This window comes from Anarrhichthys ocellatus, unplaced genomic scaffold, assembly GCF_004355925.1.
Source record: "Anarrhichthys ocellatus isolate YVR2014 unplaced genomic scaffold, GSC_Weel_1.0 scaffold28, whole genome shotgun sequence".
In the NCBI taxonomy this organism is placed as follows: domain Eukaryota; kingdom Metazoa; phylum Chordata; class Actinopteri; order Perciformes; family Anarhichadidae; genus Anarrhichthys; species Anarrhichthys ocellatus.
In genome coordinates, this window is record NW_022280058.1 from 635,937 (window position 1) to 657,288 (window position 21,352).

The following is a 21,352-nucleotide window of genomic DNA, read 5'->3' on the forward strand; positions in this document are numbered from 1 at the left end:
GTACAGTATATCATTTTATGGGTACTTTAATATATTACTACTTGTACTTAGGTAAAGGACTTAACCACTTTTATACGTGCAATATATAAGTGTCAGTAAGAGATATACTGTTATATAGTATTTCAATATTCCTACTGGTTTATTAACACGTATGAACATAGTTTATGTAGTTGCTGGTTGAGGAATTCCAATTTCTTTTGCATAGTTTAATAGAATAACTAGCTAGATCTCTGCATGAGCTCTGTATCTAAAAGAATTACTTGAGTAACGTTTCATGTACTTCGTTATTTAGCACTGGTAGTCGGTAATATGAGTAAAAAGGACAATTTTCATCTGAAATGTAGGCAAGTAGAAGTAGCAGAACATTTAATTATTCAAGTACAACTACCTCAGAATTGCACGTAAGTGTAACACTAAATGTGTGTAAATGTGCAGTGCTATGTAGCGCTGCTGAGGAGAGGGGTGTGTTAATTTGGCTGGTGTGTCAGGAGGGTGACTGGGCGTGAGTGTCACATGCCACGGCACAGGCTCGGTTTGACACCTCCGCTTCCCCCACAGAAGACGCGCACGGTTCGGCTACTAAACCTCTCTGGAGCTGCAGGAGAAAGGACGGCAATGGCGACCGCTGACAGCCAGGCAACGTTCGAGTCATGGCTCAGTAAGTAAACAGGGAAATATGTAGCGTTTATAAAGCGTATAAAGCGTTTTGTTTAGCGAAATTAATCTCCTCATCTGAACTAACTTTGTTGTTTGCTAACGCCACAACAACAGTCGGCTCGTGCCGTGAGTTTGACTTTATTACAGTAATAACTGCTTAGATTTTCAGTTGAGTTCTACAATGTGTCGTTTTATTTTAACTTTATCGGAATAAGTTTCGTATTGATGCAGAAAGTATTAGTTGGAACAGGAAGTTGGTTAGACCATGCGCGCGCCTATAGCCAGCGCTGGAGCGCTGTGTTGTGTTTGCGCTCGCGCTCATGTGCACGCGCATCGTGGCAGAACATTCGTATACATTCTTGCTGAATGAAGTTTTATTTTGAGTAAAAGCAGCAAAACTACCATGGAGGAATACACACTGACAAGTTAAAGACCAGCATTTAAACATAAACTGGAAAGTAAACAAGTTTACCCAGTAAAATGTACCTAGATATGAAAAGTACTGCTCTTAAATTTCCTTCAGATTAAAGTTTGACATCCTCTTTGTCTTTCTTTAGCTTTTTAGATATTTTGTTGTTTACAATGTGGCTCACGATTAGAGATATAAGTACTATTTATCATGAGCAATGCGACATCTGAATCTTCAAAGTAAATAAAAACAGATAAATGAAGGGGAGAAAAGTCTAATGAAAGGCAACAAGTTAAGTTGTAGGATCTTGAAATAGTAGTAAAAGTAAAATAACTTTAGTAGAACTAAGTACTGTACTTGGCATAACATAGGTATTGATTCACTGTTTTCTGTGTAAATCTGTCCATCCTTCATTTTCAGTTCCTCATTAAATTGTGTAATTGTTTGCATATATTTGATCTAATTCATGCACATCATGAAAATATGTTTTTGTACGTTCAATCTGTTTCTCTGGTGTTCCAGACCAGGCCACAGACCCAAACAACCAGGAGGACAGATGGGACTGCATCCAGGGCTTCTACCAGCTCGTTGACCAGGAGACTGATGGGTAAACTGAACACAGTCTGCGCACCTCATCAAAGTTGTTTCCTTCTTTTTAAGGCGTTCGCACACATCGCCAAGTAGATCCTCAGATCATCCTCTGTGCTGAAGTTTTTCGGGGGAGGCTGTTTGCTTCGAGAAGTCACTTTATTGTATTTGCGGCGTTTGAGAAAGTGTTGCTTCACATCCATGTTGCAGAAACAGCCGCTCAGTTACACCATCATGCAAGAGAGAGGAGGATGTCTGCAGCACCTTTCTGCCCTTTGACCCTTTTCTTAGTTTCAATATCAATGTGTTATAATTTCTTCATGTAACGTTAATTAAAAGCAAGCATGGATGAAAATGTTTTTTAGGTTTTCATCCGTTCCTTTTAGCTTTAATCAAGCATTGCTATGTGAATAGTACTTGTTTAAATGTCGGTATAACATGATGCTCACGGTCTACTCGGGCATTTTAAATGTGACTTGTTTTCTGCTTTCAGGCCACAGGTAGCCGTTCGTCTTCTCGCCCATAAAATCCAGTCTCCACAGGAGAAAGAGGCTCTGCAGGCTCTCACTGTAAGTCATCACATTCTTCATCTCTACATGTAGTACACAGATGATACACGTGACGCAGTTTTATCTGTTGTTAAATATGCAGTGTATTTGTCTGAGAAGTTCCCAGAAGCGACAAGAAACTTCACATATACACATCTGTTTTTATTTAATGCAATTTATTATGGGTTATGCACGGTATTTGTCACAGCATCTTTTAAAGGTACCGACCATTCTTTGAAAAATAAATGTCTTTGTTCCGACCCTGGTAGAGGGGCGGGCCTGTGAAGAATATCTGTGACTAAATTTCATCACATGGCCCGAGAGACATGAGGGTTTTAATTGGCATTTTGAATGTGCTGTGACAGCACACGGTTTGTCATATAATGTAACTTAGGGAAGCGTCATGAGCCTCATGTCATGTGCCCTTTAAAGGTGGTTAACCATGAAACACGCTGTGAAAAATCTGTTCTCTCTTTATTCTTTGTGTTGCGTAAAACCAAGAGGCTTTTGTTTCTTTCATTTTCACATGTGGAGAAAGCTTCCGTTGATCATGATTTATTCTGACTTGGTGCTTTCCAGGTTCTCGAGGCATGTATGAACACCTGCGGGAAGAGGTTCCACAGCGAGGCCGCCAAGTTTCGCTTTCTCAATGAGCTCCTCAAACTCTTAACGCCAAAGGTAATAATAGAGAGACAGGTGTCCTTAGCTCCTTATGCGTGCATGTACCAATACCGTTTCATTAATTACTCATTCATTATATAATCAAGGGTAATGTAACTGGTCTGCTCTGAGCTATTTGGGGGAAAGGCAATGACGGCACACTTTTGACTTTTGAAATCTGACTTTACTGGCAATGTTTTCCGATCACAAGTAACAAAGTGCTTCTCTCAAGACGGCAAAGTAAAAATCAACAAATAGCGAAATAGATTAGTCCACTTTCAGTAATATAAAAGGACAAATAAAAAAGTCTGAGAATGAAAGTATAATCCAGATGAGCTCTGGGATAAAACCGTTTCAAGAAGCAATTTAAAATCCATTTGGAATATTAGACACAAGTTTTAAGAAACACAGGAACCATAAATGCAAATCTAGAGCTCTAAACACCAATTTTAATCAAAATGACAGTCGAAAGAACCAAAAAATCCTATCAAAAAGTATCAATCAGTTCAATTTATTAACAACATGTTGGCTCTCAGACCTTCATCAGTCAAATTCATACAAATAAACAAATTAAAGTCAATAAGCTCTTTGTGTAAACAAAACCATACTGAGCTCTTTCAGTTGAAAACTTAGTGGTACATTAACAAATCATCTACTACGCTACAAAAATATATATCCACTGCTGAATCAAATAGAAAAATACAGATCAACATGAATAGAAGTGTAAAGAGTTAAAGACGTGACTGACCTGGTTGATCTTTTCTGAGCAGTACTTTGGCGCGTGGACTCCACAGAAAGTGAAAGACAGAGTGACGGAGGTCCTCTACGGCTGGACTCTTTGGCTAAAGGACGAACCCAAGATTCAGGAAGCTTACAACATGCTCAAGAAACAAGGTCTGGATGCAACAGATAAACTCTTGAGACTAACCTCACCAACAACACCTCAATTATTCACATGAGATATTACGAGTTTAGAGGCACATAAAAGAGTGATCTATATTGTAATGTGTTGCTTTGTGTTATGTCCTTCCCCCAAGAATAAATCCATCTTGCCCTTCTTGTTGTTATTTAAGGTATTGTGAAGAAAGATCCCAAACTACCAGACACAGTTATAATGGCGCCTCCAACACAAAGAACCACAGACTCTGTTTTTGACCAGGAGGACAAGGCCACAGTGAGTATTTGTGTTTAATATTCGCAAATGTAACGTAAACTTTCATCCTGCTAAAAACAGGATGTTTCTGTATCATCAGCTGTTAGCCAGATTACTGAAAAGCGCCCGTCTTGAAGACCTGGAAACAGCCAACAGACTCATTAAAAGCACCATGAAAGAGGTGAGCGGTGGTGGTGGCCATGTTTGCATGCATGCAGCTGTAATAGTTGTATGAGTTTGACATTGATTTGTTTGTGTGTGTGTGTGTGTGTGTTTCAGGAGCAGGAGAAGGCAGAGAAAGTGTCAAAGCGTGAATCGACTCTGAAGGAGGTGGAGAGCAGCACCGAGCATCTCAGAGAGCTGCTGGACGAGCACACGATCGCTGGAACCTCGTTACAGCCGAGTGATGACGTGAAGGTAAAGGACAATCCCGATGAAGGTCCCACAGAAATGTTCCAATCTTACATTAGGGCTTCAGCACGAGCCTCCATTAAATCAGCGGGCCTGAATAAATGAATAACGCTACAGACTCAGGTAGTTTTCATCACTATAATTAGTTATTCACATAATCATCTGTGTGAATTTGGTTCAGTGCAACATGTTGCTTCTCTTCTAGTACAACTGGTACACGCTGGTCTGTCCCTTGTATGAAGAGATCATCATTGCTAAATAGAAAGATAGTGCAGCCTGGTTCATATCCCCCCCCCCCCTCCCCGGCTGCAGGCCTTGTACGAGCGCTGTGATGGACTGAGGCCCAGCTTGTTCCGCCTGGCCAGCGACACGATGGACGACGACGCAGCTCTGGCGCAGATCCTGGCGGCTAACGATGAGCTAACGCTAGTAGTAAACAGCTACAAAGACCGGGTGGGAAAGAGAGAGTGTAACGGCGGACGAGAAAGAAGTAAAAGTGAGGAAGAAGTGGAGGGTAAAAGTAACGGTAGGCCTCATTTTGTCCGCTGTTCTGTTCTTTCTTAGTAGTCCCTGTGGACAACAGCTTGTTTGTGTGTTTGCTGATCTTTGAGTCTGTCTCGTCTTGTTCCTCCAGCTCCAAAGAGTCCCAGAGAGATTAAAAGCTACCACCTCATCGACCTGTCAGCGCTGGACTCTCCGCGCACACACAGAAAAGCTGATTCACCAGCGTCCTTTGACTCCTCTTCACCCATGTTTTCCTCTCTTCTGGAAAGTACCTTCCACTCAGCGGCTGAACAGGACTTCAATGAATTAGGTAGGCCTGCATTCGTACCCTAGCTTGTTCTCTCTCTCTCTCTCACAGTGATGACTCATAATGTAATGATGTTCTGTCCTGTGACTACAGAGTTAGATCATCTGGTCTCAAAACAGACTCCAGGGACCACAACGTCGTATTATCAAGAACTTCTACAGGTGAAGCTTGGATGTAAAGTTTAAAGATAAATCTTTTTTTTTAAAGATTTTGTTTAGAAGAGTGTTTAACACAGTTTTGTCTTCTTCTGTCAGCTTAATGGAGAAGTTCAGATGAAGAATGCTGAGCAGAATGGAGGGAGAGGTGTGGTGTTGAGAGCCCGTGGATGTGGGGGGAGCAGTGCGTCATCTAACGGGACTAGCATTTGGTAAGGATGGAGGAAAGAAAGAAACCATTGTAGACTGCCCAAATCAGAAATTACATTTAGAAGGAAAAGTCTATAACGCAGTCACACCAATAATATCCGCCTGCTGATGTGTGTTGCTGGACAAACGAAACGAAATTGCAAAGCAGTAAACAAACAAAATTGCCTTCTTGTATAAGTATATATGACTCACATTCCTCTCAATTCATGTTTCATTTAGTTTTGTTCTCCGCCTTTATTTACTCTCCATATTTCTTCTATCAGGTCACTCCCTCACGATCAACAATTTACTACAGAGTCGGAATCACCGTCCAAGTCGCAGAACCAGCTCAGTGAAATATCTGGATATCCTGGGAAATTTACCCCAGAACTCCTGAAAAACATCTTTGTTCCAATGGAAACCATCAAATCCAGTATGTTCATTTGGCCAAACAGCTGGCTGAACTTTGTGTTTCATAGTTCCTTCATCATGTGTTTATCGCCCACTAGATAACCTGTGCTAAATGTCTGTTTCTTTTCTTGTGTGCGATAGGAATTCTTGAGCCGATCACTGTGTACGATCACGGCGGCGTCCACGTCTCTCTCCATTTTGCCAAAGACTCTCCGCCGGGTCATCCAGGTGTCGCCGTGGTCGTCATCTCCACGGTGAACACATCTGCCCTCCATGTGAAAGACTTCCTGTTCCAAGCTGCTGTTCCAAAGGTATGAAAAAAACAACTGCAATTCTTCTTTCACATGTAAGTGCCATGTTCGGTTATAGACAGCTGCTACATCTTCCCCCGTAGTGTCTCTGTGTTAAAGCTTACCACGTAGACAAATGTGTTTCAAGCAGATGCCCAGTGCTGATTGGTCGCTGCTCCTTTATACCGATTATGTTAGTTTCATCGTGTTACTTGGAGACACTTCAGATTGGCCAGGCTGTGGAAAATGCTCAATTTGCTTTCTTTTTTTTTTTTACACACATTTGTCATTCGACGATTTGCTGTGCCGACCGGTTTTCCATGAATGAGTTGAATATCCATTTAAATGTCATTTTATTACTTGTCCTGCAGACGGTATTGGTGAAACTTCAGCCTGCCTCGGGGACAAACTTACCTTCATACAACCCTCTCCTGCCTCCGCCGGCCATCTCCCAGGTCCTCCTGTTGGCTAATCCTCACAATGTGAGTTTGAGGAGCGCTGCTGATTTACATTAAAAGCTCAACATGCTAGTGATGACTTCACTGTTTAGCATCAGTGGTGGCAGAAGTACTCAGATCTTTTACTTAAAAGGTAGTAGTACTACATTAGTACAAGTACAAATATAAGCAAGAAATATAACCAAAAGTAAGTACTTGTTATGCAGAAAAGCCCATTTCAGAATTATTATTGATTCATTATTGTGTTCATCACTTTAATGTTGCAGCTTGTAACGGTGGAGTTGGTTTAATTACTTTAGAACCTGCTGGGTAGCGTGTGTATATTTAGCCTGGAACAACAAAGAAACAAAGGATATTCACTGTTTTGAAGCAAGGCACAGGGACTTTCCGTGGGTGTTGAGGTGCTGCAGTGTTTGTTCATGGACAAAATGAAACCTACGCCGTACATTTACTGTTCATTTCTTCTCTACTCTGATCGCAATACCTGTCCGCTCTGACTATATCCACAATCGATCTCTCTTTCTCGCTCTCTTAATCCCATATATGTATGTGTGTGTGTGTGTGCGTCTTTTAATTAATTATTGTTTTGAATTCTGTGAACTTTGACTGTCAATCAAAACTAATAATGTCCTACAGCCAATGGCGTTGCTTTTATATCGCAGCTGCGAGTGACTTTCACTTTTCACTGGTGGATTGCCTGCTAATGTTACACTCTGGTTATAGTATGGTTTGCCATAAAAAGTCATAATATAGGGTGTAATCAAAAAATCATAGTATAGTATGTCATAAAAAACATCTCACATGTTTGGCCTCTTCCTTTAGCGGAGGGTGCGTCTACGCTACAAGCTGACATTGACACATGGAGACCATCGGCTGAACGAGAACGGAGAGATCGACAACTTTCCTGACTGGACCTCTTTGATCGGCCACTAAAAAAAAACAACTTTGACTGAAAACAAAAAACCTCTGGACCTGAAATCTAGATTGTGAAAGCAAAAGAGAGTAACATGAAGAAAAACCCAACAAAAAGGTGGGAGATGCCTGCAGCCGATCCTCAAGAGGGAAACAACAAACAAATGTCAAAGCTGTATTTTCGGAAATTATTGTGTTTTCTGATGCATTAATGATGAAACCTCAGAAAGATTTATATTACTCTTAAAAGGTGAGTAAACTCTATATGGCATGTTAAAATGTCACAGTTCTGGTGGGTTTGGTGAATCCCTAATTCTTCCTGTTCAGGTTCCTTCTGCTGTTTCATCAGCTGCTGCCTCCTGCCTGTTGTTGAGCTGCAGTTTGATAGCGGTTTGTTCACTGACGTATTTATTTGCACTTGAGCATTTGTGACCTAAAAAAAATCCAGTGCCTTAAGATGGAAGATGTGATGTTTTTAATATGTATTTATGTTAAGAATGAGGTTGTCTTAAGGAAATGAATGTGTGAGAAACTTGTCAGAAAACATTGCATTTGCAGGTAATTTGCTGGATTTGACTGCATAATTGATGAAAAACGTAACGATGTAAATGCACTGACGTCACATTTTATACAAGCTGTGTTTTTAAACACTGCGACTTAAAACACGAGCAAATGAGGGAAAGATCTTCACCACTACGACTAAACTTTGGGAGCATTTAGAAAACCAAATAAATCGCCAAAAACATCAAGCACAAGCAAATCAAGAAACACTTCTCTGAACCTCGAGACATGTGGCATAAAGAAATGTGCTACAAATACAGGAAACGGGCACAAACAGGACAATGTAAATGATCCTTTGAAGTATTTTTTGCATTATTTCTTTTTTTCATGTGACAGACGTCACAGTTAAATTCTTAATTTGCTTTGTTTTCTTAAGTTTGTTTTTACGACATGCTCTGTCACTGTTGATTTCATGTGTTCAGTGTTTCCTCACCAGCTGTTTTATACTGTGAAGCTTTATCATTTTCAGCCCAGAGCAAAACAATTCTGTGCAGCTGAACCGGTTCATCATCTCATAGTGTCAGATATACACATGTTTAAAACGGCTTGCAAGTAAAGTTGGTCAAAAAATTTTTGGACGACTTAATAAAGCCAACGTGGATGTTTCTGTAAATGCTTCCATCCTATTGTTGCTCTGCCACATGTCATCAATAAATACACACGGTCTGAAACACGGTGCACAACGAAGCTCGTGTTCCGGCCCACCAAATCATCCAAATCCAAAAACAAGATAAAGGTTTTTATGATAATATAATGTTATTTATAAATTATTACTATTATTTATTATTGTCGTCATTCAGACAACTCTTGAGATTTAAACAGCTTGTTTAATCAATCCAGCAGTACAAAGCTTATATTTATTAAGCTTAAAGTTATGCAGTTTCCCATCAAGAAAACTGGATTTGTTTCTAAACTGGATTTGTTGATGACACACTATACAATGAATTATGTTTTTTACATACTTTACAATGACTTACGATGCTATTTCAACATAATATACTCTGACTTCTCATGACTTTTTAAAAAATACTCTTTTTAATATACTATGCTATGAATCTTTCATGACATTTACTATACTATGATTTCTATCGACATACTAAGCTCTGACTTTTTTGGCTTGACATACTACGCTATGACATTTTTTTCGACATACTCTGCTCTGGCTTTTTTATGACATGCTTTATGATTTGTTTTTAACAAAGTATAATATAGTTATTTTTAGACATACTAGAATACAACTTTTTTTCCATGGAGATTACTTTCTATTACTTTTGTGACTTTTTTTTTTACATAAATAAGTCATAGTTTAGTATGTCGAAAAAATCATAAAAAAGTCATAGTATAGTTTGTCGAAAAAAGTAATTAAATGCCATAGTATTGTATGTCGAAGAGATAAAAAAGTCATAGTATAATATTTATAAAAGTCATAGTATATTATCTATAAAAGTCATAGTATAATATTTATAAAAGTCATAGTATAGTATGTTGAAGAAAGTCATTCAATGTCAGTATAGTAAGTTGTAAATATTCATAAAAATGCAACAGTATATTATGTCGAAAAAAAGCGATAGTACAGTGTGTTGGAAGTTGTCAGAAAAAAGTGTAGCACAGTAAGTCATAAAAAGTCAAACAAATGCCATAGTATTGTCTGTCGAAGTAAGTCATAAAAAAGTCCTATGTATGCAATAGTACAGTATGTTCCTCCACTATACTAAGTCTTTTTGAAATCGTATACTATTACTTTATTGCATTGTTTTTGACATACTCCACTATCACTATGACTATTGGACATGCTATACTGACTTTGTCATGAAAGATCCTTTCCAGTGTTATTAGTATTATTCAGGGAAGAAAGATATCAGAGACCTGCAACTGGAAAAAATCCATCCATCAACTTCATTGATCATATTTATTATATGACATCAGCAGATTAAAATACATGTTTATTATGTACACATATGAAACAGGGGTGTTAGATAAAGTGCCAAATTACATTTTTACAAAAACAAAAAAAAACAACAAAAGGGATTTGTGGAAGACCATCACACCCATGTACCCTGGGGTCCCACAGTGCATTGCTTAACGGACACGTAGCCTTGTTTGGAGGAAGGCTGAATTGCTCAGTGCTGGTTGTGGGTCAAAGTTTGGCACGATTCACCCGGAAATCAAACTCACAGTCTGGTAGCGGTGAAACTGTCGTTACGGGATGAATACTGGGTGTGTTTTTTTTAAAAACATGAACAGACATCGACACATACGACAGGTCAGCCTTTTGAGTTGGACTGCAAATGTTTCCACCTTGACATAATGGTCCAGATATCATTCAGAACCCAGCATTTCTGCTTTAAGGTTAGTATGCGAGGAGGTTAAACTGTTCCTAGACCAGAGCCCAATGTTGTTCTCAGCATCCTGTTCACAAGTGGAAAGTTTTTGTTGTAAATGTAAGACGACAGACATTTTCCAGACTTTTTTTCTCTTTTCTGACAAACAGAGGAAGTTGACATTCTTTTAACAGTTGTTGGTCATTGTGTTCCTAATAAACAAGACGGTGAAAGAGAGACGATGGGTAGTAGCCCATGAGATCGCACTTAATTGCATGTATGCCTTTCAGTTTTTTTTCAGGAGCTACAAAAGGCCGATAAAACAGTTTCCCCACTTTTATTATCCTCCGTTTTATTCCCTACGGCAGTGATGGATGTACAGATACTCTGTGATGAAGACGCAAAACTCTTTCTATCACTACCAGTTGATTAAGACGCTGCAACAATCAGGAAGGCGTACGCTCCGGTGCTGTACTTTTCCGTCTGGGAGCTGTCAAGTTTGTTTAAGACATCTGCAGTTGAGCCTTCAACTCTCCATCCTCCCCTGACCCTGTTAAGGTATGTTTTTACACCCAATTAACATTCCTCTTCCTCCTCCTCTGCAGCTTCATCCTCAACAGGCGCCTCCTCCTCTTCTGCTTCTTCCGACTCTCCTTTCTCCTCTTCGATATCTTCTGTTTCTCCGACCTCCTCCTCAGCTTTGTCCTCCATTTCTGCTTCCTCCTCCACTTTCTCCTCTGTCTCACCTTCCTCTTGTTCTAAGTTTTCCTCAGTCTTTGTTGCCGCCTCCTCTTCTTCTTCCTCCTCCATCCTTCCCTCCTCTTTTTCCTCCACTTCTGCCTCCTCATTTTCGAATTCCTCTTCTACCTTTTCCAAAGTTTCCTCACCTTCACCTTCCTCAGTCTTTGTTGCCGCCTCCTCTTCTTCTTCTTCTTCTTCCTCCTCCTCCATCCTTCCCTCCACTTCTGCCTCTTCTACCTTTTCCAAAGTTTCCTCACCTTCACCTTCCTCAGTCTTTGTTGCCTCCTCTTCTTCTTCTTCTTCTTCTTCCTCCTCCTCCATCCTTCCCTCCACTTCTGCCTCCTCATTTTCAAATTCCTCTTCTACCTTTTCCAAAGTTTCCTCACCTTCACCTTCCTCAGTCTGCGCCTCCTCATTTTCTGCAGCGTCCTTGCCTTCCAATTCTTCTTCCTGCTCTTGATCTCCTTCCTGATGTTGCTCATTCTCTTCCTCCTCTTCTTTAGTCTCCTCTTCCTCCTCTGCATCGTTCACTTCATCTGTTTTTCCTTCGCGGTCTTCTTCTACTTCCTCTGCATGTTCCTCCTCCTCCTCTACGTTCTCCTTCTCCTCCTCCTCCTCTTCTTCTTCTTCTTCGCCCTCTCTTTCTCCAGTCTCCTCCTCTTCCTCCTCCTCGTCTTGGACTCCATTCTGTTCGCTGTTGTGATTCTCCTCGTCTTCTTTCTCAGTTTCTACATCGTCCTGCGTACGGTCTGCACCCGCGTCATCACAGGCGCTCATCCTGCCGTTGCTCCTCAGGTGTATGTGGTTGTGGTTGTTGTGCTCCAGGTCCTCCAGGCTGAGTTCGAACTGGAAGTGGTCATGCTGCAGGTGTCTGTCCGGGGGAGGTGATGGGGACTGGGGCATGGTGTTCAGATACCACTCCCTGTTCTCCTCCAGCGTGTCCAGCAGCTCCTGGGCGTCTGGGTGCACCAGGTCAGCCCACGTCTCCCACAGCGGGTGGACGATGTAGTCGATGAAACCCACCTTGAAAAAAAAAAAATAAAAAAAATAAAAAGAAATCACCCCTGACACCATGATAACAAGTAGTGTTAAAGAAACAATTAGACATTTAGGGGATACTCTGGATTGCTTTCTTGCCCAGAGTTTGATGAGAAGACTGATACCATTCTCATGTGTGTGTGTGGTAAATATAAAGGTACAGCCCGCACCCAGTTAGCTTTGTCCAAATGTAACAGAATCTGCCTACCAGCACATCCTAAACTCATACATTAACAGATTATATCTTTGTTCAATCCATTCAAGTTAAAATTGACAAATGCGTGGTCTTAAAGGGACTCAGGGACGTCCTCATGCCCCTGTAAAATTACAAATTGTAGTTTTTACACTTGGGTTTTTGTATTTTCTATTTCAGATATTGTTGATTATGTTGTAATTTTATTTGGTTGTTTATTCTGTACACATAACATCTATTCTTCTGTCCATCCTGGAGAGGGATTCGTCCTCTGTTGTCTCTGAGGTTTCTTCTTTTTTTTTTTCTCGGGTCCAATGACAGAGGATATTATACTTTGTACACAGTGTAAAGCCCCCCCCGAGGCAACCTTGTGATTTGTGATAATGGGCTATACAAATAAAATTGAATTGAATTAAAAATATTGAAATTAACTTTGGGCAGAGCCGCCAAGAAAGCCGTTAATGTTTATTTCCAAACATCTATCGTACAAACATTGGAATGGTATCAATCTTCTCATTTAACTCTTGGCAAGAAAGCAAATAAGCTATTACCGGAAGTTTGACAGAGAAAAATGTCACTGTTTAACATCATGGAGACCAGAAGAGGCATATGACTGAAGCTGCTGCCAGCTGGATGTTGACACAGTTGTGATACATGCATCCAAAATACAATAACAAAAGCTTTAATGATTGCCAGGATTTATCTTAAATTGTTCCAGGCTTCATTACTGGGCCAGATTTATGAAAAAGAATGTTTTTCATGTTTGGGGGGGAAATCAAAGTCTAGCTCAACAAACCCACATCCGCCTCTTTCTCTTGCCACAATGCAAAACAAGAATCTTTGAATTAATTGCAATTATTTTGGTGATCCTTTGACTTATATTCTAGCGCCGTCATCAGGTGAATTCTTTTCCAATATTCTGGTTTATGACCATCAGTCTGAGCTCTACTTTAATTTAATTACATACTTTGACGTATACTTGACATACTATACTATAACTATCCACGGAGTGAAACTTGTGTTTGTCAATGACACAAACAATGGCCTGAAAAAATGACCGTTAGCACTTCTAACAGTCTTCACAATAAACTGAAGGGTTCAAGCTTCAAACACAGTTTCAATCAATCAATTTGGAAAGTGGATGGGAGAGCGGGATTGAGCGTTACCTGGCTCTTCTCCACGGAGGCGGTGTGTTTGTCACACATGGCACTGATCTCCATCCCTCTCTCTCGCTCCTTGTCACCCTGTCGGAAGAACTCCTCCATGATCCTCTCCGTCCACTGTCTGTATATAGGCAGCGTCTTGGTGGGGTTGCTCAGGTCTGCACAGTGCACCATGTTCCTCAGCACCTAAACACGCACATCGCACAGTGTAGATAACAATTTATTCACACGGTTCAGTAGATTCTTGAGTCTGCGTGAGCAGACATACCGGCGAGAAAGTTACCTGTATCCGTTCTGTGTAGTTGTCCAGGAGCAGCACACCGGAGCTGGTCACCTTCTTGGTCTCCACCATGGTCTTCAGATCAGCCAGGAGGGTCATGTGTTTGGACATGTCTGTGGCCAACACCTGCAGACAGAGACAGTAAGAAAAAACTAGAAAAGAAGCACAACGGTCCAAACTAATCTCTGTCCTTATCTGTCAGATGAAACCAAAAACCAAGGATGAGTGATGTGATGCGAGATTGGTTTCAGGGACGAGGATAGTCATTTAAAAGAGCGTACTGCCACACAAAGAGCACTTATTTAAAATGATTCTGAGATCCTTAGAAAACGTCCTGACCATATCGATGACGAGCTTGCGAAGGCTCTGACGTTGTCGCTTGGTGAGGTTCTGGAAGATGTCACAGTGTTCCTGGTGCAGAAGCTTGAAGCCCACAGCGAGGTGGTGGTTCTCCAAAACGGACTCATCGTTATACATGAGGGCCAGCTCAGAGTCTGGGCACAGTGAAGAGAGAGAGAGAGATTATACCTTTTGTCTGTGTCTGTGTGTGTGTGTGTGTGTGTGTGTGTGTGTGTGTGTGTGCACTCACTAGTGTTGATGAGGAACTGATTGGAAACCCCGGGGTGGTCTACATCGTGGATCGCTGCAGCGAACAGAGCAGCGAGGATCTCCAGGTCGGTGAAGACGGCCTGAAAGGAAAGTCAGAGAAACCTAGATATTCTCATCCTTGATTTTAAGTTGTTATCCAAATAAAATATGTTAATTTGTCCGTTTATTTAGTCAGTAAAATCTTGATTTCATAAATGTAATTTGCAATGCAATCACTTTGTAGTTGAATCCTGCTTTCTAAGAGGGACTTCATCTTTTATTCATAAAGGACTTCCTTTATTCGTCACAAGAGGACTTAAATTACTGTAGTTGTTCGCTTGTTGACAGCAAATCTAGATGAAATTTGGTTAAAACCAATTTCATAGTTTTTGGGGTGAAAAACAGCCCTCAAACACAAAGGAGTACAACTTGAATTGAAGGTGTTTGCAAAGGCTGGCCTTGTGTTACATGCTTGTGTTATGACTGGATACTGCTCTAAAATCAGACAAAGAGACGTAACAGAGTAATGAACATTTTTATATTATAATGGCTTTAATACTGTCACATGCTCGTTGACAACCTGAGTACAGCTTGCAAAATATAAAATAAAGTTAATATATATCATTTTTTAATACATAAAATCGTTTAAGAAAATTACAGTTACATTCAGAACGCCTTCATATATCAGCGACTGCCTTTCATTTTGAGCAGGACATGTGCTATACAAATAAAGTTATTATTATTATAAATTAGATTCAATTCGATTTAGCTTAGTCCACGAAGGAATGCCACAAGTACTGACCCAAGTTTCTCTAGTTGTATGTGCTGTCTGATATCTCTTCACCATAACATGTAACTGGGAGGTTGTGGGTTTTTCCAGTTTTATTAACTTTAAAAAGGTTGCGATATTGCAATTGACAATATCTTTGTTGAACCTGAGAGGTCAAAGCTCAAGCTTTGACATACATATGTTTAAATGAACAAATTATTGTTGTGCTGTTGTTTTTAAACATTTATCGCTCAGCATCAGGAAAGGTTAGGTTCTAATAGTTTTCCAGCCTTGGTTTAATAATAGAGTTCTGTTGTGCTGCATTTAGATATATTCTAAGAAAGAAATGTGTATTCGTCAAACCAAACAGAAAAATTAAAACTTTTCCATGACTGACCCCAGCGGGTAGATCTGGATGACCAGCATGTGTGTGTGTGTGTGTGTCAACATACATCAAGAGCAGGTGTGGACAGGAGGACGTGAATGGACTGGGTGACATCCGCAGCATGGAGGCTGTTGTGGTACGCTACATTTCCATGATAATGGTCCTCCAGAGTCATCACATAAGTGACAAAGGTGTCGACTGGGATACGAAACGTCTTCAACAGCTCTCGCTCCTGATGAGGGAGGACATGGAGCCACAACTTCACACATCATGTACATCCGCAAACCCAGCACACACACACACACAGAAAACACACACACACACTCAGTTTGTTTACCTGGAAGATGGTGTACATGATGCAGCTTAGAGGCCTGTTGTTGGAGAATTCTGCTAATCTGAATACGTTGAAACTCCATTTGTCCAGATCCTCCAACTCCTGCTCAAACACCACACAGAGACAGACATAATGTTAGAAATGTCCTCTCTAAAACCCACAATTCCAGCACCGTCGTGTATTCCTTCAAGTATGAAGTACCCTTTAATAGATGGGATTCCGGCTTGTATATGGCGTTGGGACAAGACTGATTGTTGTGCTCCTCGATAGATTAATCAAATTACCTAAATGAATAAACTGAGAAAGAGCAACAACAACAATCAATCATATATATACAGACATTAGACCAATTAGAGGTGAAACAATTAGTTGTTTATTTGATTGATTTGATTTGACAGAGAAAGAAAAACCCGGAAAAAAACACTGGTTCCAGCTTCTCAGATATAATATATACTGGATTTATTTTCTACTCCTCTGTGAGAGTAAACTGAACACCTTTGGGTTTCGGACTGTTTGTAGGACAAAACAATCCATCTGAATAACTCACCTTGGGATTTAATAGATTGATTTGGCAGCTTTTCAATATTTTCTTTTGACATTTTATAGACCCAACAATTAATCAAGTAAATAGCTGTCAGAGAATTCAATGATGAAAATAATTGTGAGTCACAGCCCTAAATTACTTTGGGCAAACACTAGAAATGATTCAATACGTAAGGAAATATAATGATTTTATGTAGATTGTTTTTATGATTACATTTATTGTTAGTAAGATAAAATGTATCATTATAAAAACTTTAGATCTTGTGCCTTTTGAACAATGATCACACAGCAGACCTCCCTTTTGTCTCCTTTAGAATAAACTTGATGTGTCAGCGTGTCCAGAGACACTATGAATATCTATAACCTCTTTGACTGACTGACTAGTCCAGTTCTTAATGATGATGACAGGCCTGAGGCCACAAAACATTTTTCTGTCAGCCATGCTAAAGGTGTGGCTGTCTGAATGGATGTCAGTGGAATGCCATGGAATTTGGTACAGACTTTCATGTTCCCCTCAGGATGAATTCCCACTTTGGTGATTTAAAAACCAGGGTGAACCAGGGACAGTTTCCATCCTACTGTCTGTACTGGCTTTTCAAACAGTTGGTGCTACAGACTGGATGGAATTAAAAAACGTGGCACCAAGCACAAAATACACAGAAAATAAATAACGAAGGAATTCCATCTTTATGTGATGCAGACATGGAGCGAACGTTTGAGTACTATGAGCACATCAACCCCGAAGTGGCTTAGTGTTCAGATGAAAGTCTTACAGCCTTAACACACTAAAGAAACATGCACGTCCCACAGAAAACCGCGCACTTCAATCTCAATGTGATACTAAAAGAGCCTCGGCCGTAAATCATTAAAAGAAGAAAAGTGCAGGAGACAAACTTCCTCCATACTACTGGAAGGGTTAACTAAGCCAAGATTGAAATAAAACTATTCAAAGATGCAAATCTACGGAGCCACCGGTCCAGAGAGATTTATCTCGTGTGCACAAGATACAAAGAATAAATCTGTGTTCACAGTCCAAGTCTGAACATGGATTGATTTGTGAATCTTGTTTTGAAGTGAATCAGAGAAAAAAAGAAGAAGAAAAAAAGAAGACAACGAGACCTTGGCGAGCTCGTCCTCGTGGTCCGTGTTGACACCGAAGCGAGGCATGGAGGAGCTGGAGAGGCTGGAGCTGTGAGACAGTTTCTTCACTCCGCTGATGTGACTCATAGATTTGTCTTTCAGGGTGGGAGACGGGATTTCCACGTCGTTCTGCTTGTCTACAGGTTGATGGAGAAACACGCACATAGATAGATTTATTGTTTTTATTTGGCAGAGGACGTGGACCAGAGAAGAGACTGTGGTCCCACTCACCCATGAAGGTGCTGGAGATGTATTCAGACACCTGGTTGCCTGAGCGACTCATCTCTGACAGGTGGGACAGCTCTCTGTTCAGCATCCTCTTGAACTGTGGCAGAATGAGAGCAAAACAGAGGTATGAGTCAATGAAGTGCTGGTTCTCTGAGTTTTAGGGAAAACTAAGAGCTAATATCCAATTCAGAAATCTTTTTGGACATGGAGGTTGTAATTAAGTGCCAAGTTTTAATGTTGCAGAAACATAACGGGAACATGGTGCTGGCAGTTCGCTATCTAACAAGCATTAGTTTATAGTTACATTACAGTTCAGCATAGAGACCATAGATACCAATATACAGCAGATCAATGAGCATAAAAAATCTGATAACGAAAAATTAGCCAATCATTCAAAAATATTTTAGGAAATGATACCTTAGATTTTGTTAATCGAACGTTGTGACATAAAGATATATACTGAGCGGAACATTGTAAATGACCGTAACAACAAACAACATGACAGTAAATCATGAATAAATATAAAAACACAGCAGAATATTTATAATCTAAAGAAAAACGTCAAAGTCCATAAAAATGTGCTGTAGTTTCCATCTTCAACATATACTGTACGTTCACATGTTTATTAGCCTGCTGATAAGTTGGTTGGTCTGGTTGGTTCAGGGATGTTTTGCAAACCTTGTTGGAGGCCATTTCGCTGACAGAGCGGTGTGTCTGAATGGTCTCCAGCTGGTCCAGGCACCAGTCCAGCTCCTCCAGAGTGTCCAGGGCGAGCTGCTGGTACTCCTGGTCTGATAGAGACGCCCTGGGACTGACGCACACTCCAATCAGAGGAGACCTCCTGAGGACGCAACGGCTTAGTTTGACCTGACAGACACTGAGGATATCAAGGCATTGTTTTGCAAGTCAGGCGCCAAGACAAGTCTCAAGTCAAGTCCCAAGTCAAGACGGACAAGTTCCAAGTCGAGTCCAAAGTCAAGTCCCACGTCAAGACTGACAAGTCACAAGTCAAGTCCCACGTCAAGACTGACAAGTCACAAGTCAAGTCAAAAGTCAAGACAAGCGACAGCGACTGAACCATGAAAAAAGATCTTCGGACTCATTTGTCAAATGTCTGGGAATGGTTCGTGTTAACGTTAGTTGATTTTGTCAATTTGATTCTAAAGTCATCAAATGTGTCACTCGAGTCTAAACATCTACTTATGCATGTTTTAGACTTTTCCTTTGTCCTGTGTGTATCTGTTGATCTGACGAGCTGCTGAGTACAATTTCATAATAAAGATGTATTGAATTGAATCTAACATTGGGAACATAAATCTCTCTCTCTCTCTCTCTCTCTCTCTCTCTCTCTCTCTCTCTCTCTGTATTAACAAAAAATCTGTACGATCTGGATGGCCTAATGCAGGGTTTGGGTTTGGTGGTCACGTCCTAATTATTTAAAGATGTTGCTGTAGTCACAAAATGAGTGTATGAGTGTTACATGAGCGTGCTTATAATGACAAGTAGCTTTATATTAATGTGTCATATACTGCAGTAAAGTAGATTGTTGTTCAGTCTGAACTGGTTACACAAATGGGACATTGCAGGACAATGAGTTGGTACTGACTGGACTGGTGTTGTGGAGACGTTGGCAAGAATGGTGAAGTTGCTCCGCACTGATCGCAGACTGGCCAATACCTAAATAATAATAATAACAAATAATCATAGAAATATACATATCCTAATGGTTGCTTTTAGAAATGATGAATGCACACACTGCTTTCAATTCGTCAACATGCTAATTTAACCATTTTTCAACCATCGTGAAACATTTTACACAATGATTTATCTATTACTCACTTGAGCAAAAGGCGTGACGATGAAGTCCTCTCCTGTGTGCTGCCTGAGAGAGAGTTCAAAATAAGAGCGGAAGCAGAGATGATTTTTCAACATATGACTACAACCACACACACTCTATCCCCCTATTAACTCATTGTTTTTGTCTTTGTCCCTGAGGCTCACCCTTCGCTGGCGAGGGACGAGTTACGTGAGACCGTCTTGGGCGACATGTCGTAGTCCGAGTCTGAACGGTAGAGGAAGGACTCCCTTCTCTGACCCTGGGGAAAGGAGGTGTGCAGGGTGAGGCCTGGACTCTGAGAACCCAGAGGGGTGTGACCTGGTGACACGCCATTTTCTGCTTCGTAACTGCATCATGAGGAGAGGAGGAAAAGTGAGCATCTAGAAAAAAGCTTTGTGCGAGGAGTCAATCAAAGGTTTGTGTGCGTGTGTGCGTGTGTGTGTGTGTGTACCTGTCAGCGTCTGCTTGTGTGATGGAGATGCGTGGCGGGATGAGGAGGGGAAGGGTTGTTGGACGCGATACGTTGCTCAGGACCTCAGGTGAACGCGTGCGGTCTCGAGGGCGGAGCCAGCAGGGTACCTGTAGAGTTAGAAGGAATTTAATGTATTTTTACTGTCCTTCTGGGCAGCCATGATGTTTGCAGTCATTTAAGTGCAACAGAGATACAATTACCTTAATTAGTCAGATTGTTTTGGTCATTTGGGGCCGAAACAAGCAGACCAGGAGGAACATTTATTTGGAGTTGTGTTGTGTCAAATAAGTAATATTTTCGCTGTGTTTTGCTCTTTATCAACACCTGCGACAACTTTTTGACTGTTTAGGGGCTAAAGGCGCAACTATGTTCAACAGCTAGTTGCTAACTGTTGCTGTCTGTTAGCCCTCTGGTACTCGGCAGTCAGTTTACAGTGGATTTTATCAGTAATGTTGCAGGACGTAAAAACCAAAACAATAAGCTGAGGAGTTCAGTTCGTCACTACGACCGACCCCATTCACATTACACACAGCTATTTCATCTATTGTTAATATATAAATATCACAGTAAACATCAAGTCTGCATAAAATGTTCTTATTATTATTGTTGCATAGTGATGCATTTTAAGCACAGCCTGATTTAGAAATACTGCATTTAATATAATGTTCACATGATGGAGGGGGGGTTAATACTGGTCCCATGCAGGTTAATGCACCAATGCTTGGTTTACCTGGAGACTCGATGAGAGTCTTCTGCTCCTCCCTCTGCGTAGCTCAGCCCCAAGTGTGGCTCCGGACGTATAAGATCGACTGTAGCGCGACGACTCCGCCTTCTCCCCAGCACCTGCTATATCTGAGTCTTTACCCTGTGAGACAGAGGAGGGAGAGCAGGCGATGGAAGCAGAGAGACAACAAAAAAAAACCAACAAACATAAATTCAGAGTCAGCAATAAAAATGAAAGTTGGTCCGTGCAGTTGTCATTTAAGCACATTCACCAAACCATGGTTACATCTTCAAATACTGATGAGTGAAGAAACTATAAATCAGCAATGTATGTGTGTTTACATGCGTGTGACTGTGTGTGTGTGTGTGTGTGTGTGTGTGTGT

The 21,352-nt window shown here is 40.8% G+C and overlaps 2 protein-coding genes across 3 annotated transcripts in view; one reads left to right on the forward strand and one right to left on the reverse strand.

The window, feature by feature from the left end:
* The first annotated feature begins 534 nt into the window (after positions 1 to 534).
* On the forward strand, positions 535 to 9,490 carry LOC116392068 (ADP-ribosylation factor-binding protein GGA3-like). Its single transcript, XM_031863213.1, has 16 exons — positions 535 to 658; positions 1,589 to 1,673; positions 2,148 to 2,223; positions 2,782 to 2,880; positions 3,633 to 3,756; positions 3,936 to 4,036; positions 4,116 to 4,196; positions 4,295 to 4,432; positions 4,739 to 4,952; positions 5,061 to 5,240; positions 5,331 to 5,398; positions 5,492 to 5,604; positions 5,866 to 6,014; positions 6,134 to 6,303; positions 6,654 to 6,764; positions 7,563 to 9,490. Exons 1-16 carry the CDS (start codon positions 616 to 618, stop codon positions 7,671 to 7,673), a joined length of 1,863 nt encoding a protein of 620 aa, XP_031719073.1. The 5' UTR covers positions 535 to 615; the 3' UTR covers positions 7,674 to 9,490.
* Positions 9,491 to 10,108: 618 nt separating this feature from the next.
* LOC116392047 (cAMP-specific 3',5'-cyclic phosphodiesterase 4C-like) overlaps positions 10,109 to 21,352 on the reverse strand; it is a 13,746-nt gene continuing 2,502 nt past the window's right edge. The window contains exons 3-18 of one of the 2 annotated variants that reach the window (XM_031863176.1): positions 20,976 to 21,110; positions 20,225 to 20,352; positions 19,938 to 20,120; positions 19,776 to 19,818; positions 19,543 to 19,613; positions 18,615 to 18,777; positions 17,940 to 18,033; positions 17,688 to 17,845; positions 16,029 to 16,127; positions 15,759 to 15,923; positions 14,539 to 14,638; positions 14,289 to 14,443; positions 13,953 to 14,075; positions 13,673 to 13,855; positions 11,668 to 12,298; positions 10,109 to 11,427 (exon numbers count right to left, since the gene is read on the reverse strand). In XM_031863176.1, the coding sequence (XP_031719036.1) occupies positions 11,111 to 11,427; positions 11,668 to 12,298; positions 13,673 to 13,855; positions 13,953 to 14,075; positions 14,289 to 14,443; positions 14,539 to 14,638; positions 15,759 to 15,923; positions 16,029 to 16,127; positions 17,688 to 17,845; positions 17,940 to 18,033; positions 18,615 to 18,777; positions 19,543 to 19,613; positions 19,776 to 19,818; positions 19,938 to 20,120; positions 20,225 to 20,352; positions 20,976 to 21,110 (2,748 nt within the window). In that variant the 3' untranslated portion in view covers positions 10,109 to 11,110. Of the gene's footprint in view, positions 12,299 to 13,672; positions 13,856 to 13,952; positions 14,076 to 14,288; positions 14,444 to 14,538; positions 14,639 to 15,758; positions 15,924 to 16,028; positions 16,128 to 17,687; positions 17,846 to 17,939; positions 18,034 to 18,614; positions 18,778 to 19,542; positions 19,614 to 19,775; positions 19,819 to 19,937; positions 20,121 to 20,224; positions 20,353 to 20,975; positions 21,111 to 21,352 lie in introns of both variants that reach the window. The other variant, XM_031863175.1, reaches the window with a different exon arrangement.

Excerpts from the sequence above, each read along its gene's own strand:
- LOC116392068 (XM_031863213.1), top strand. The coding sequence starts at position 616 with ATGGCGACCGCTGACAGCCAGGCAACGTTCGAGTCATGGCTCA. Across the intron at positions 1,674-2,147 it reads GTTGACCAGGAGACTGATGG|GCCACAGGTAGCCGTTCGTC; the intron begins GTAAACTGAACA and ends TTCTGCTTTCAG. Across the intron at positions 6,765-7,562 it reads TGTTGGCTAATCCTCACAAT|CGGAGGGTGCGTCTACGCTA; the intron begins GTGAGTTTGAGG and ends CTCTTCCTTTAG.